Source organism: Nematolebias whitei, chromosome 7 (assembly GCF_014905685.2).
Source record: "Nematolebias whitei isolate Nwh7 chromosome 7, NemWhi1, whole genome shotgun sequence".
Lineage (NCBI taxonomy): Eukaryota > Metazoa > Chordata > Actinopteri > Cyprinodontiformes > Rivulidae > Nematolebias > Nematolebias whitei.
This window is the reverse complement of record NC_056504.1, coordinates 38,396,727-38,413,628: the sequence shown is the minus strand read 5'-3', so window position 1 is coordinate 38,413,628 and position 16,902 is coordinate 38,396,727. Positions and strand designations below refer to the sequence as shown.

Genomic DNA, 16,902 nt, shown 5'->3' with positions numbered 1-16,902 from the left:
CCATCCATCCATCCATCCATCCATCCATCCATCCATCCATCCATCCCTCTCTCTACACACACACACACACACACACACACACACACACACACACACACACACACACACACACACACACACACACACACACACACACACGTATACATATATATATATATATATATATATACATACATATATATATTGCAGTTTTCTAGCCGATCACCGATTTCTAAAAAGTCTGACCTGCCGATTCCGATTTTGGCCGATTCCAATTTTGTTTTATAAGAGACACTGTCAGGTGTTATAAGGTCACAATGCACCATAAATTTTCCAATCTTATTTTATTGAAATACATACCCTTGAAAAATATCCTAGAAACAATACAAACTGGTTGTAACTGGCCATGAGGTTGTGCTCTGAAATATAAATGAAGTTTAGACAATTGTTGTTAAAACTAAAAAAAAAAATCTGTTTTTCATGCAAGTATCGGCTGATTTCTGATTTCCCCAAATTAGGGAAATCGGCACCAATAAATCGGCCGGCCAACTTATCGGTGCACCCCTAATATATATATATATTCATATATACACATTTTTTTTTTACTTCTGTTCATGTGTGTTACCTGGCCGGTGCATAATCCGACCACCAGATCTGCTATGAAGGTGTCTTCAGTTTCTCCTGAGCGGTGACTAACCATCACCCCCCAGCCACTCTCCTGAGCAATCTTACATCTGCAGGGTGCATAGAAATATCACTGAAACATCAGCAACATACTGATAATTTAAATTAAAGAAACTCTAATTATGTTCTTCCAATTCTTTTAGGTGTAAGATTTTGTTCAGCTCAATGTATTTAGAGTGGTCAAAACATTACACATGCTTAATTCTGGTGATGAAATGGCCAGAGGAGCTGACTTACGCGTTCATTGACTCAGTGACTGTGCCGATCTGGTTGACTTTGAGCAGGAGACAGTTGCAGGCCTTCTCTTCCACAGCCTTGCAGATGCGATTAGGATTCGTCACCGTCAAATCATCTCCGACGACCTGAATGTCTGTGCTGTTGGTGAAGTTGGTCCAGGCCACCCAGTCGTCCTGGTCAAATGGATCCTCAATGGACACCACTGAATAAATGGATAAACAGACAATTGGTATATCTTGCATGTTAGTAGTTGTGATCCTATACGGTTGTATTGTTTTCTCTGAAAATATTTAAATAAATCAAAATCCAACCCTAGAAACATAATATGGAAGTCAAATTCTGTGGTAAAATGCACTTCATGAGCAATCTTAATCTTATTATTATTATACAGTATGTATGTATTATGTAAATTCTGCAACATACAATGAGACAAAATTGTTGGAATAAAAAAGGCCACTAACTTCTTTTATTAAAAAAAAATAGTGAGGAGAAAGAAGGGTTCATTTAACAAATTTTCTGTATTGAAAAGGCATTTCGTATTTAAACCACATAAATTCTTGTCACTTTGCTGATATTCCAACTTGTGTGTGAGTCCTGCTTTGTTTGTGCTGAATGATGATATAGTGTCAGGTGTAGGCTATACCTGGATAATCCTTCACAAAGCTCTTGTAGAGATCAGCCAGCTCATCAGGGGTGATGTAACGACTCGGGTCGTCAGGCGACTTGAAGTCCAGGTCGTACTTTCCGTCCCTGTAGAACTCGGATGCAGCCACATCCATGCCGATCACAACCTCATCTGTGTAACCTGCTTTGGCAATGGCTTCCTTCAGTAACTCCAAAGCTTTAAGATTTAATATGGTCAACAAATAGGAGAAAGAAAATAGACAATTTATTAATGATTGCATTTTGCCGACTCTTGCAAATTTGTTTCAGAACAGCAGTTTTATTGCAAACGTTCAAATCAAGTCACCAGAAGTATAGATGTTTACCAGCGTCACAGATTTCTACATGGTAAAAGTGTCAAATATGTTTTAACTTTTTACTTTGTAATTTTTTTGCATACCGGTACTTTATGCGATTTTAACCACTTTATATCGAAATGTATACATCATTCAGGAGATGAGTGCTGTAATTTTATTTATTTTATACTTTAAAAAATACCTTTATTTACAAAAATGTTCCCCAAAGGAATACGCTTATAGCTTTCTGATTAAAAAAAAAACCTGTTTTCTTTGAACTCCACTTCTGTATACTTGCTCTGTTTTTATCAACTATTTTGCTACTTATAGCTTGCCTTTTGCTGCTTTTAGCAACACTTTTACTTTTACCTTTTTGCTCTTTTGCTGCTTTCAGTTACAATTTTGTTACTTTCACATAGCTTTTAGCTACATTTGTTTCTAGCTAGCCTTTTGATACTTACAGCATTTGCATGCAAGCCTATTTTGCATGCTAGCAACTGCACTCTCCCTCAAAACTTGTGACATCTGTGGCATGCTTTGTGATAAAACTGCACATTTTAGAGTGGCTTTTTATTGTGGTCAGCCTAAGGCACACAATCATGCTGTCTAATCAGCATTTTGATATGCCACACCTGTGAGGTGGGTGGATTATCTCGATTTTTTATTTAATTATGCTCGCTAACAGATTTACACAAATTTCTGAACAATATTTGACAATGGCCTTTTGTGTACATAAAAAAAAGTCTTAGATTTTTGAGTTCAGCTCATGAAAAATTGGAGCAAAACAAATGTTTAAATTTTTTGTTTACTATACTATATACTTTACTGTAGTCACTTGTGACCAAGATGTTGCTTCTTTCTGAATTTTATTTTCCAAGTTTACAGAGTGCAGATATGTTCATATCTTCTTGGTTACTTTTACACCAGTCTGTCTTAGTTGTAGATACATTTCGTGAGACGTTCAGTTCATATAAAACATGATGAAAACTTTGAACACCCAAGCTGTCTCAGTCTTAAGTTGAAACAAAGCTGACAAACCTACCCTCCTTATTTTCTAGTATGTTTGGAGCAAATCCACCTTCATCGCCCACATTTGTGGCATCCTGCCCATACTTCTTCTTGATGACATTTTTGAGATTGTGGTAAACCTCAGCTCCGATGCGCATGGCTTCTTTAAATGTACTGGCACCGATGGGCAGGATCATAAACTCTTGCATGGCGAGCTTGTTGCCTGCGTGGGAGCCGCCGTTGATCACATTGAAGGCCTGTTGGAGGTGATGGGAAAAATAGGACATGATGATCTAACGGAGATAAAAGCAGTAAAAACAGTATGTGCATGGTATTTAAAGGACTGGCGTACCGGTACAGGTAAGATGACCTCTGGGTTTCCAGCCAGGTCAGCAATATGACGATACAAGGGCACTCCTTTCTCAGCAGCTCCGGCTTTACAAACAGCCAGGGAAACACCCAGAATGGCATTCGCCCCAAATTTGGCTATTTTCAGTAAAAACATTTGATAAATTAAACAAACAATAAAACATTACACTATTTACATAAATGATTCTGGTGACCAGATACGTAGATATAGAACATTTTAACATTTGGACAATGCAGAAACTTTTGGGAGCAAAAATAACAACCAAAAAAAAGAAAAAAAAAATCCAAATGGTCATCTAAATTGAAATATAATATCATCCAAACATAACATGTTAAATAATATGGCTGATAGTTTAAGTAATTGTGTGCCTGTTTCTTACATTTGTTTTCTGTGCCATCCATGTCAATCATAATCTGATCGATTCTCTCCTGTTCAACCACAGATACATCCTGGGAAAGCATGTTATCTTTGTATTACAACGGTAAAGAGAATCCTTGTAACATTTGATAAATATGAATTTTACACAACTTTAAAACAAAACATCGAGTGCAGAATGAGTTACCTGACCAACGAGCGCAGGTGCAATCGATGAATTAATGTGCTCTACAGCCTGTGAGACTCCTGTAATGAAAACAACATTCACTCAGAATGACAACAAAAAAGCTCACTAACTTATTAGTGTTAACTTATGTCTAGTAAAGAAATCAAAAATGATAGAAGAAACCCCAAAACAAACATGAACGGAGAAAATGAATTTTATGTTAAAGGTGATGTCGCTTGTGTCAAAAAATTGAACTAAAGTGCTACAAAACTAATACATTTATTCCTAAATTGATTTTTTTTGCCATTCATGCAATTTTTATTTATACAGGTTAATCCCATTGAGCCTTGGGGACTCATTTACAAGAGAGACCTGAAATGTAACTAAAGCTGATGAAGCACAAACCTTTTCCAAGGTAGCGGGATTTGTCATTGTCCCTGAGCTCCAGAGCTTCATAGATTCCAGTGGATGCACCGCTCGGTACAGCCGCCCGAAACAAGCCTGAAAATATAGGTCAAGGTCAAGGTTCTTTATTGTCATTCTCAACATATGCGCTACATGTGGTGGAACAAAGTTGTGTACAAGGTCTCAGTTAGATCCAACAAAAGTATAAAATGTTAAGAAAAACCATAATAAGATCTAAAATATGAACTAAGAAACGCTAAACTAAGAATAGGCTAAGCACTAGTAGTACAAAAACAATACGCCGAACAACAGCAGCACGAACATGAGTCTGTGTGAGCAGATGAGCACGACTGAACACAGCAGCATGAAATAAATCAGCAACATGAGATCAACAGCACGGATAATCAGCAGCACATGTCAAAAATCAAGTGGCATTACAGTGATTTTTTTTTCACAGTGATAATCCTGATTAGGGATTATTATTATTATCAGAGATTATATACAAATAAGAGCAGAAACACAACAAAATCATCTACTGACATCATCCAGAAAACAAAACAAAAAATCATGTTTCAGAAATGAAATATTGTCTTATGAAGTTCCATAATGCTCACTGATTGAGAACATTTTTCAACCAACAAGCTGAATTTTATAACTTGCATAGATGAAGAAGTGTGTTCAAAACCATAATTTCCTGAAAGGTTCTCATGCAGATAGTTTGTCGTTTAATAAGCAACAAGTAGATCAAATAAAGACGAGAAAAGTTAAGTGGAAATTTGTGTCAATTTGTTTTTAAGAATAAATGGACAATACATTTCATGGTGAGAGATCTGCGTTTTTCCTGTAAGCTACACCATAATCAAAAGACTTTGGACACACACACACAGCTGTACCTTTGTTGGTGTAAAGATCAACCTCCACCGTTGGGTTTCCACGAGAGTCAAAGATCTCTCGGGCGTGAATCTTAACGATGGACATAGTTCAGCACCTGAAGACGGAACAAGTCAACAGAAACAAGAATGAAAATATATTTTCTTTAAAGTCTTTAGACAATAATAATAATAAAAATACAAACAGAAATCATGTAAATGTTATTATTTCTCTTAATGAATATAACTGTTATACCTTTTTTTACTCTCTTCTGTAGCTGGAGCTCTCAAAAATACCCTGACCTGGCTGGAAGCTTAAGGAAAGCTAACGGGCAAGCCACTGTCTTTATTGGATTATTCTCCCTCAGCTGATTGATCACATGGGTGGCCGAATAATAAACTTAGTGCATCTGCCAGAGCACTGTTAAGCTTGTTGTCACAGTGAGCTAAAGTTTATAAATCTGCCTGATGCATGCTCAATAAATCTTGAAAATATAAATCATTTATAAATCTGCTCTTCAGCTTTTGGAAAACCACTGCATTTTGCAAGACAAGCAAGCATGACCTAATGTCCTTTTTTGTCACTTGCATTTGCATACCAACAAAGCATGTAAAGTAGAGCAAAAAAAAAAAAAAAAAATTAAAAGGAATGTACTTATAAGTTATCGAAATAACCTAACAGTTATTTAGGGAGTATGTATCTAAATTCTCCAACAAAGTTAAGTCAGGTCCTCTGGATGGTTACTTTTTGTTGAAACGTTTCATCTTTCATCCAAAGGACTTCATCAGTCCGAGGAGCCATAGCAAACTCAGTCCCATAAGTAGCACACTCACATAGTGGGCCAACCAGTTTGATGGTGATACGATGGTTTCTGGAGTCCGCCCTCTCCCCCATCGACTCGTCTGATGCAGCAACAGTCAAAGTGGTTCAAAACATCAGCGTTCTTATCACCATCAAACTGGTTGGCCCACTATGTGAGTTCTAAAGACAAATCACTGATTATTATTTGAGGTTTGAAATAAGTGGCCCACTCTCATCACTTCTATTTGCAAAAGAGGAAATGCAACAATTGCTCAAAACTAACATTATCAGCTCTAGGCATTTTCCAAATATAAGTACATTTTTGAAATAATCACAGCAATCTAGCACTAATAAAACACGTTTATTCATTTGTTTCCAGGTCAAGTACCTAATCATGTATTTATTAATTTTCCAATAAAATCTAATGCTTTATGAAACTGTGTGGCTGAACCACCGGGACATAATGTTCGCTCTTTCTGACTTGACGTAACAAGTTATATTGCCTCACTCATCACAAAAGTGAGGCTATAGTGCCTTAATTTCTTAAATAATGTGTCTCCCTGGAAACCGCCACACAAAGACTTGTCGTCTTTATTACATAATTATTTATATTTCACAATGATGTCCTGAGTGTACCTCACCTCTCCCACAGTGACTGCTGGACATGGGCACCAGTGACCTCTGTAACCCAAAAAAGAAAAAGCGGGTAAGGATGATGCATGAATGGATGAATGGTCTATTCAGATGGCAACAAGCTCACCTGAAGAAGTACAAGCGTAACCTTTCCATCAACATGGATGCATTTTTTTTGCAGCTGTTGCTGCAGAAGAAGGACCTGCAGGCCCTCGTGGACTTCTCCTCAGAGTTGAAGAAAAGGTATGAAACATTCTTTGTGTTTGGACCCAGAACTGCTCATTCATAAAGACCCTAATAAACAGTTCCCTCAAACAAACTGGACAGCTACTCACAGCTTGATACTCTTAATAATGTGATTGTATAGTTTTGATAAAGGAATTCACGTAACAATGAATCCAAGCACTTTCTTTTACCACATTACATCATTACAGATGGCTATGACAAACAATAAAACAAACACATTCTTAATGTATCACAAAATAATATTGAACAATTGAACAAAATAACCAGAAAAGGGAAGCCTGATTCAGTTTATGTAAGCAGTAAATGAAAGCTTTCACAAATTAGCTATCAGTGGGAGTGTTTTTTTAAATTTTTTATTACAAACTAAAAGGTTCATGTGATGTTCATCAGCAATATTGTATCAGACTAATGTTTCATTAAAATGCATGGATTAAAACATACATGAAATTAAAAATAATTTATTTATGTGAAACTTTTACAGCTTGCTATGAAAAAGAAAAGGCAAAAAGTCCATGTTTCTGTGTAAAACTTACATTTTTTCCACCAGCAGGTGGCGCTTGGTTACTGATATAATGAGGAAGAAAATGTTACAATAATGTAAAAAGAGTCAAATAAATATGTTTTAATGCATTTTATTGTTGCTTTTTTTAAATCTGTATGAAAGATAGTAAAGAGTGATACTTTATTGTGTCACTTTTCAATGATAAGTCTAATAAGAGTCTTAAAAGGAAATAAAATTTACTTTAGTATTTAGACAATATGCATAAAATAATGGGCCTGATATTAATGGTAGCAGTAACACTTCCATCTGTCATACTGTTCAGTTTTATTAAAATACTTAAAGTTAAAAACATTATTTTCTATGTATTTGCAAAAAGTTGCATTTTGTTATTTTTATTCATTTTCTATTTTAAATGGATGAAAAAAAACTGAGATAATTCCCTAACGTAAGTAAATAATTACACTGAAATTAAACATAGTCATCAAGGTTAGTGAGGTCCTTTTAATTATTTTTTAACATAATTTTATTTCATTTATTTTTCCCAATCTATGTGCTTTCTTTTATGTTTGTCTACAGTTGCCATCATTCTTTGTTAAAATCAGGTCTCTTTTGTAAATGAGTCCTCGAGGCTCAATGAGACTAACCTGTATAAATAAAGGTTGAATGAATACATTTGAAAGTACATTTCCAAATCTAAACAGAATATTTGGGCAGCTTGTGATCCAGACTCGTCCTTTCTTTTTTGAAATTAAATTATTTAAAAAAAAAATCTCACAACATAAAGATGCTGTGTACAATCCTGCATTTTCCCCTTTGTTTACCCCCCCCCCCACACACACACACACACACAGCCCACCCACTCCCACCACTTCCTCCACATCCTCGCACTTGTAGTGTTCTTTCCCTCTCATTCTGAGATGCTGCACTCTCCCAGAAGAAGCGCACACTTGAATAGTTCACACCGAAACATCAAAACCTGAAGTTGACCTCACTGCAGCTGTTTTGGCTTGTAAGAGGATCTTTTACCAAAGATTTGGATGTAATTTGGACCCCCGTGCAGATGCATGCAGTGGTTTCTGCAGTTCCAGAGCAATGTCCTCGCAGCTTTCACACAACAAAGATCCTCCATATGTCAGAAAAACACTCTCTGACTCCAGTTCAGCGTCATCCACTGCCCACACCAACAACCCAAAGGTACGGCACGATTGTCTGTCATTGTCTTTATTTGTTATTTTTTGCATGCTTAGTTAGAGGAAATACTTGAATCTGTTCAATCTAAATAGAGACAAAAAAATGCTTAGCTTCTAAAATCAAGTAAAACTCTTTAAAAAGGAGTTTTCAGCAGAAATTTGAAACAGATTTTACAGTTTGAAAGATTAAAGCATTCCACTTACCAGTAAACAGTTTTCTTTAAAACTGGATTTCACAGAAAAACTGATCACAGTGATCTTATTGGTGCTTCTGGATTATTATTATTTTTTTTTTTAACGAACTTCAGAATGCACAATGATCATTTATACATTTAACTGAATTACAAGTTTGTTTCAGAAAGTCATGTCACAATAACATTTTTGGTTTGAACAAATCAAAGTATGGGACATTATTTCTATTGAAACATTTCCCACGACTAAATATGACTTATTAGGTTGTAAAAACAAGTATTGTACAGCAGGTATATGTTCACATCATTTCATGACTACGAGTGTTAATTTGTTTTAAGAAAATGGTTATTCATATTAAAAGGCAGATTTATCTTTATTTTGTGTATGCCTTTTGTCATATTACGTGCTACACGTGCTTACTGAATCAGATTTCTTTCCTCTGTATTTTATAAAGATGTTGCAATCACTAAATAGAATAGAATTGAATAGAAAGAGCTTGTTTCTGCATAACCTCACCATCTCTCAAAAATAATACAGGGATGAGTAAATGGCCTGTACTTATAGAGCACATTTCCATCTTATCCAGATACTCAAAGTGCTTTACACTACAATTTGTGCCCTCATTTACCCATTCACACAGCACTCTACTAGATCTATACAATAATAATCAGTGCTTTAGATTACATTCATACACAGATGGGACACACATCGTAGGCAATGAGAGGTTCAATGTCTTGCCGAGGGACACCTCAGCATGTGACTGCTGGTGGTATCGAACCTCCAGCTCTCCCATTGGAGGACAACTGCTGTAACCACTCAGCCACAGCTGAGTAAAAAAAAAGAAAAGATCATTAAACAACAATGGACTACAAAAGACAACATGGCGTGGGACATATATTTAAATGATCTTATATTTAATAAATATTTATTTCATTTCATATTTATTTAGCGTTTTAAAGCCCACAGCGGCTGACATGCAGAGTGTAATATGTGGCGTTTAAGAAAGCTTGAAAGTGACTCTAAGGAGACACAATAAGCAGATTTGATGAAATCTGTTTGGATAAAGCACAAATTCCCTTCGGACAAAAGATGGAGAGATGCAAGAAACATCAGCATGACAGAAAGAGAGAGAGAGAGAAAGAGAGAAAGCGCTAGAGAGGCTGTAGAAGACAGGACGACGAGGAGCAGAAAAGAAAGAGGGACAGTTCAGAGACGGTGATTGTGGGAACTCACGGTATTTATGGATGTTTATCTCTGCTAGTCCTACGGGAAACTCATATTTTCCACTCAGGATTTACTGGTCAGCGGGCCAAAAAACACTCCGTCATGGGATGTAAAAGGGCTGAAGCACAACTGATGAAGACTCACTGTGTGTGTGTGTGTGTGTGTGGGGGGGGGGGGGGGGGGGGGTGACGGACGGGGCAAAGTCACACATTTTTTCCATCAGTATCTGTTTATGTGGGATGTCACCTAATCTAAACCATAAGTTTTTCCAAGAGTTCATCCTATAATTAATAAACAAGCAAGCGCCCAGAGAGATCTTTGAAGGAGATGACATCAGGTCTGGTGAAGATCCAGAAGTCCTGTAAATGTCTAAACTCAGGCACATCAGTGTTTATACTTAGAGCCTGTAACATGAAGTCTGTCTCCTCTAACAGGAATCCACTTACAGCCTCAGCTTCTTTTGTTTAACATTAATCTCTTTAAACTCTGGTCACAACGTCTGCTTCTACGTTCAGGTTCATATGGTGAATTGATGAAAAATCACCTCATGTCACTTTGCTCTATATCAGGAAGAATAAATCATTACGTGCATTACTGTACATGCAGAATAAGACATTTACTGGTATTCAATACAATATATTGAAAGTTAATGTCCGAGAATTATAAAGTGTTGCATTTTGTTGTACTTGACTTTAAAGCTATTTTATCTCTTATTTAAAAACTTAAAAACTCAGAACAAAATCAACAGTTTGCAGCATGTGAGCTTTACAAAGAACACACTTTACAGTTCATGCTGATTTTCATGTTCTAACTCGTATAAGCACAGAAAAATAGTTTCCAAATTATTTAATTATAAACCCACTGTGAAAAAGATGACGCGCCCTGATCTGACAAAACATTTTGAGTCAAATGCATTTAGTAATCTTTCTACATGCGCATTTCATTTATTATTTTAGCCAAAATGGTGGTTTTCTTTCAGACTAACAGCACTTGTTCTTTTCTACTTGTATGATTGTCTATTGTTGTCTTCGTTATCCACTGTGACCATCACGCTGTTTTAAAACCAGTTCTCTCTTGTAAATGAGTCCCCGAGGCTCAATGGGATTAACCTGTATAAATAAAGGTTGAATGAAAATTGTGTTAATGTTTTTGTTCATTAACTCACAAGAGACACACTGAATAATGATTAACACAACATAAAGTGAAGGCGGAGGACGATGTTTTGTTTTGTGTCTGTTAGCAAAATCAATCAAAAACCACCACAAACATTTTATTAGAATAATCCTTTACATCTACAACTGATTAACTTTTTGAGTCAGTAAAATTCAATATGGCTGCCACAGCCAACTGTCCTTCAAAAACACAAAACTGGCTGTCCCTTAGTAAATTATATGAATGAAGCTGAGACTGATCAACTAACGTCAACACATTTAGGCACATAACAGTTTTCGAGTCAGCATTGTCTGTCAGCAAAATATCCTCTGAACGACAAGGTAAATTTTACTGAAACTGTAAATAATCATTGAGCGTACTGTACTTCTAGGACTAATTGTGTGAATGTTTATGAAGCATTCACACTATTGTGATCATTTTTTCTTCCATACATTTTTCGGCATTTTTATCATTCCACAATTTTTGTGCAGTTTCAACAAATCATAAATACAAACATTCAATTCATTCAAGACAATCCTGCTATGACTTTTGGTATTGGTGCAACTTTAGCTTTTTGAAATATTTAGTCTTTTCTGCCGCTTTTTTCTCATAGAGAATGAATTGAGCTCATTTTACATCCTTCATATCTTTAGATCTGTTTACAATCTTTTATTACTCCTTCCACATTTTGTTCTGCTTCAGCTTCTTTCAGCTTCCTTGTGCAAATTTAAACTTTTTTCAGCTTCTTTCAGCTAACTTCAGCTGTTTTTTTCAAATGTTTTGTTCTCCTTTCAGATTCTGTTTACATTTTTGTACTTCTATCTTCTTTCTGCTATTTTCAGCTTATTGTGATCCTTTCAACTTATATGTGCTAGTTTCAGCTTTTTCTGTTATTTCCGCTACTATTTAGCTGTTTTTAATGCTAAATTTAGAATTTCCAGTAATTCCATATTTTTTACACTCATTTCAACTTTTATCAGCCCAGTTTGGCATAAATATGCATTCTCAACTTCCTTCTGATAATTTCAGCTTCTTCCTGCGTTTTTTGCTACTTTTCAGCAGTTTTTTGTTGTTGTTGTTGCTAATTTCAGCTTGTTCAGATAAATTCCACTTTTTGTGCTAATTTCTGCTTCTTTCAGCCTAACTGGGCAAACGTGTTCTCTGTTGCACGTTATACCTTTTCAGATAGCTTTTTAGCTTTTTTTTTAAAAAGCTTTATTCATTCATTCAACCTTTATTTAGACAGGTAAATCCCATTGAGCCTCGAGGACTCATTTACAAGAGAGACCTGATTTCAACAAAGAATTATGACAACAATGGACAGTTATAAAAAGGCATACAGATTATTATTTTTTTAATAAGATGACAAAAAAGTAACAATATCAGCTAGATTCTAAGGCGAATGTAGAAAACTAAAAACAGGAACATGTCTGCATTGGTCCCTGCCAGGAGTCCAACAGATTCTTAAAGCCACTTAGAGAGGTCAAGGTCGAGAGCTTCAAATCTTTTTGTAAGATATTCCAGGAAACAGGAGCAGAGTAGGAGAAGGCCCTTTTACCAAGTTCAGTTCGCACTGAGGGAACACTGCAGGTAATAATGTCCTGAGAGCGCACGCTGTAGCTGCACTCACGCAGAGACATGAAGGAGGAGATGTATGAAGGCAGCAGACCAAGAAGTGATTTAACAATGCAAATGAACCAGTGGGAGAGTCTGTGTGAAGTTAATGATGTCCAGTCAACCAGTGAATACAGGGTGCAGTGATGGGTACGATAATCACAGCCAGTTATGAATCTTAGTGCACCATGATAGACAGCATCCAACATCTGCAGGGTTCTTGTAGGAGTGTTCATGTAAATAATGTCACCGTAATCAATGAAGGGACGGAAAGTCACAGTTACAAGCTTGTTGTTGTTTTCAGATTAATTCCAGTTTTTCATGGTAATTTTTGTTACTTTCAGCCTAATTAACACCATTATGCTAATTTCATCTTGTTACGCACCTTTCAGCTTTTTCTTGTTCGTTTCAACGTTGTCTGCAATTTCAGCTACTATTTAGCTGTTTATATGCAAATTTTAGTGTTTCCAGTTAATTTCACATTTTAAGCTCATTTCAGCTCTTTCCACTTCCTTCTGGTATTTTAAGCTTCTTTTTGCCCTTTCAGCTACTTTTCCCTAATTTCAGCCTTTTTGTTTTAGCTAATTTCATAATTTCTGTGTCTGCTTATTTAAACCTAATTCAACAACATGTGTTTTTTCTGCTTTCTTCTGCTAATCTAGGCTTGTTCTTATTTTTCAGCCAAAACTGAGCATGCTTTTTAAAATTTATTTAGCTAATTTCAACTATTTTTCAGCAAGTTCTTCAGCAATAAACATTCACACTGCATCTTCACAGAAAATGCAATTTATCTAAGTATCATTGGGAGCCCAGGTTGCTGCCACAGTCTATCCTCAGCGGGTGCCTCAGTAACCATCACCAAAATGTCAACAACTCAGCCAATTTTACTGATATTGACCTAAGATTTGATGTGGTAGTAGCTGAGAGTCTTTCACAACACATACTCTGAGCGCTAGATCTTTTATTATTATAAGACATAAGAGATGAATGTATCATGATTTCAAAGATATGACCGAAACATCTATAATTATGTTATTTCTCAACGTAACATGACCTTTTGATATTAAAGGCAGCAAGCAATATCCTTTGGAATACTATTTTAAATAATTACATAAGGTAATTACTGCATTCTTTGTTAGTTTTTCAATACTAGTGAAGGGACATTTGGTTTGATGTTTTTATGTCTGTATAAAACAGAAAACTCATGGACTGAAAAAGTAGATTTTTTAATATGTTTCTTAAATGTTTAAGTGTAATGTTTAGATCTAAGCTCTCATTTGTGTTTAAAAACCTCTTGGGACACATCCCACACAACCTTCCAACTTTAGCAGGCCACAGTGCACAAACCGAGAGGGTCGTCACTGGAGTTATGACCATTTTTGGATGTGTTTAGTTGTCTGTGCTTGTCGGTTTATTTAAGGGATCACTTCCTCTCTCTCTTCTTTTGGCTCACTTTAGTACGTCAGAACGTCATTCACTGTTGAAGAGAATGCATAAACTGTTTTTGAACAGAGCCTCTTGAATTTTGCAAAATGTAACTGAATTGTAACAAATACAGATCTGCAATTATCTGAAAACGTGTCCATGTTTACAGTTCGCTGTTTTGTTTGTAAGGTTTGCGATGGAATACATTTATTTAAAAAGTGTGTTGGAATATTTCAGCAAATAAGGTTAAAACATTTGCAGGCTATGTTGCATCTTTTTTTAAACCAAATGACCAAGTTTTAAAACGGTTCTCTTCTTTTTCAGCATGAAAAACTATTCAGGTAAGTTTCCTCCTATTTATTTAAAAAGTCTTAAACAGATGGCATGGTGGCTCAGTTGGTAGAGTTGTTGCCTCACTGAGAGAAGGTCGCCGGTTCAAATCCTAGCCAAGGGCCACCTTGGGTGGAGATTGCATGTTCTCTCTGTGTATGTGTGGATTTTCTCCAGGTACAGACCAGAAACACGGTAGTCTGATTGGTAACTCTAATTGTCTATAGGTGTGAGTCAGAGAGTGAATGTTTGCTTGTCTCTATAGCCCCTTATCCATAGGTCCTGGTTGGGTCGGCCAGGTTTCAGTGAGAATTTATTTTGAAGTTTCTGATAAATTAAAAGAATACAGATTATTAAAATGATCGAATTAAACACACATATATATATATATATATATTAGGTTTCTGAGTTCCAGTGACTCCTCCCACTGACTAATCAGTGAATGACAGCGCGCTGACATCACGTTTTAGGTCCTACTTGAACTCAACAGAACCGCAGAGAAGTAGGTACTAAAAAAAACAGGCTGGTTCCACCATACAAGGCACTATGGATAAAACATGGAACCGGCCTGAGCATTTGAAAGCTGGCCCATGTAGGACCTGTGGATAAGGGGCTTATGTGTCTATGTGATGGACTGGAGACATGTCCAGGGTGTCCTCCGCCTCTCTCACAGTGACAGGGCACCAGTGACCCCATTACCTGGAAAGGAAGAAGCAGGAAAAGATAATAGATGAATGGATGAATGGACTTAAACAGGAAGGAGTTTAACATGTTACAGAAAAAAAATACAGTAAATGACTGAAAATAAAAGCTGCCTCCATTTTTAGATTGGGCTCAGCGGTTTCGTCTGATGTCTCTAATGACACATCAACAAACCATGCAGAGTCCTACTTCCTGCGGAGGGAGAACAGATTGTCTGCAAAGAAAAAGGCCGAGGAAGAAAAGATGAACAGCGACTATCAAAAGGCAGGTGATGCACTGAAAGTTGACCTGATTTATCTTCTGTTGTGTGTTATTTCAGCAGTAATATATCTACCTCACATTACAAAAGAAAAATAGAAATAACGAGAATTTACTGAAAGCATTTCAGTGGGTTATAAGTTTTAAATCAACTGTATATTGATTTGTCACAGTTAACACGAATTGAAACACACACAAAATATATTTTCTTCCTTCTTAAAATAATTTGCGTATTGTAAAATAAATATTTTAAAAAGTTCTAATAAATCCATATTTTACAGATGTATGAAAAGGCACTAGCTACTAACCAAAGGCTCAAGTCTCGACTAGAAACAAGTAAACTGGAGCTCACTGTGGTCCAGGACCAGCTGCAGAAAGCACAGGTACATCATTGCATAAATTCAGATTCAAATATTCCCAATTAAAAAAAGCAACATAAGTCATAAAACACAGCTCCAGTGGTCAACGTTTTTAATAATGAGCTCTCTTTGTGTCAGAATGGTAAAGCAGGTGATTGTGACTCCAACATGCTTGAATCAGAAAAAAAGGTAAGAGCTCATCAAGCTGTTTGATTTATTTTACTGTAATTATATCTGATATCATCGCCACAGGAAAGTTGGAGCCTTAAAAAGAAAATATCAGACATGGAAGAACAGCTGAAGGTAATTTGTAATCACTTCCTTCTTTTGTTTTTACGTTCAGCTTTTCTAAATGTTTTAATTGTGATAAAAGTGTAGCTGAATCTCTCAGCGCTTATTGGTCCGTCCAAACTGCGTGGAGTGTTTGTGAACCTCGGTGCTGCGCTCCGAGCGGTTTGTCTGCTGTAGCTGACATCTTTTGTCTTTTGTGGATTGTGTTAACTCTGACACCGCAGCCACACCGAGCAGTACCGCTTCAGTGTTGGCTCACAGCTGTCTGCTGTGCTTTATTCAAGAGAATACAAAACAAAAACTCTCTTGTTCTCTGTCAGCAACAGGTCTCAATGAGCTGCTGGTCTGAAAATGTCTTCACAGCAACACAAAGTTATATGATTATAAATGAGTGATTGTGTTTTATAATAAATCAGCCAGACTTATTTAGAGCCGGGCGTTCTATTTTAATGAGACAAATTATGGTAAATGGTAAATGGACTGTACTTATATAGTCCCTTTCTATCTTATCAAGACACTCAAAGCTCTTTACAACACAACCTGTGCCCTCATTTACTCATTCATACAGCACTCTACTAGATCTCTACAGAGCTAATCTGCATCTGTAGAGACTAATCAGAGCTTTAGATCACATTCACACATTCATGGGACACACATCAGAGGCAATGAGGGGTTCACTATCTTGCCCAAAGACACTTCAACATGTGACTGCTGGTGGAATCAAGCCCTCAACTCTCCCACTGGATGACAACCTCTCTAACCATCCAAAGATGCCCCTAAATCTTGTCTTTTTGATTATAATACATTTATTAACTTTATTTAACCAGGCAAATCCCATTGAGATCACAGATCTTTTTTTACAAGAGAGGCCTGGGCCTGAAGGCAGCCTAACATGCATGTTTTTGGTTTGTGGGAGGAAACCGGAGTACC

The 16,902-nt window shown here is 36.5% G+C and overlaps 1 protein-coding gene and 1 long non-coding RNA gene across 2 annotated transcripts in view; one reads left to right on the top strand and one right to left on the bottom strand.

The window, feature by feature from the left end:
* Positions 1-5,351, bottom strand: part of LOC119412462 (enolase) — a 6,997-nt gene extending 1,646 nt beyond the window's left edge. Inside the window, exons 1-10 of the mRNA XM_037679471.1 lie at positions 5,310-5,351; positions 5,077-5,173; positions 4,184-4,279; positions 3,800-3,858; positions 3,617-3,686; positions 3,220-3,353; positions 2,902-3,124; positions 1,544-1,741; positions 901-1,102; positions 605-713 (exon numbers count right to left, since the gene is read on the bottom strand). Coding sequence (XP_037535399.1) covers positions 605-713; positions 901-1,102; positions 1,544-1,741; positions 2,902-3,124; positions 3,220-3,353; positions 3,617-3,686; positions 3,800-3,858; positions 4,184-4,279; positions 5,077-5,161 — 1,176 coding nt within the window. The 5' untranslated portion in view covers positions 5,162-5,173; positions 5,310-5,351. The remainder of the gene's footprint in view (positions 1-604; positions 714-900; positions 1,103-1,543; positions 1,742-2,901; positions 3,125-3,219; positions 3,354-3,616; positions 3,687-3,799; positions 3,859-4,183; positions 4,280-5,076; positions 5,174-5,309) is intronic.
* A 10,317-nt stretch (positions 5,352-15,668) lies between these two features.
* LOC119412461 lies at positions 15,669-15,977 on the top strand. Its single transcript, XR_005186931.1, has 3 exons — positions 15,669-15,705; positions 15,820-15,870; positions 15,934-15,977. It is a non-coding gene; the product is annotated as an uncharacterized LOC119412461 (long non-coding RNA).
* The last annotated feature ends 925 nt before the right edge of the window (positions 15,978-16,902 follow it).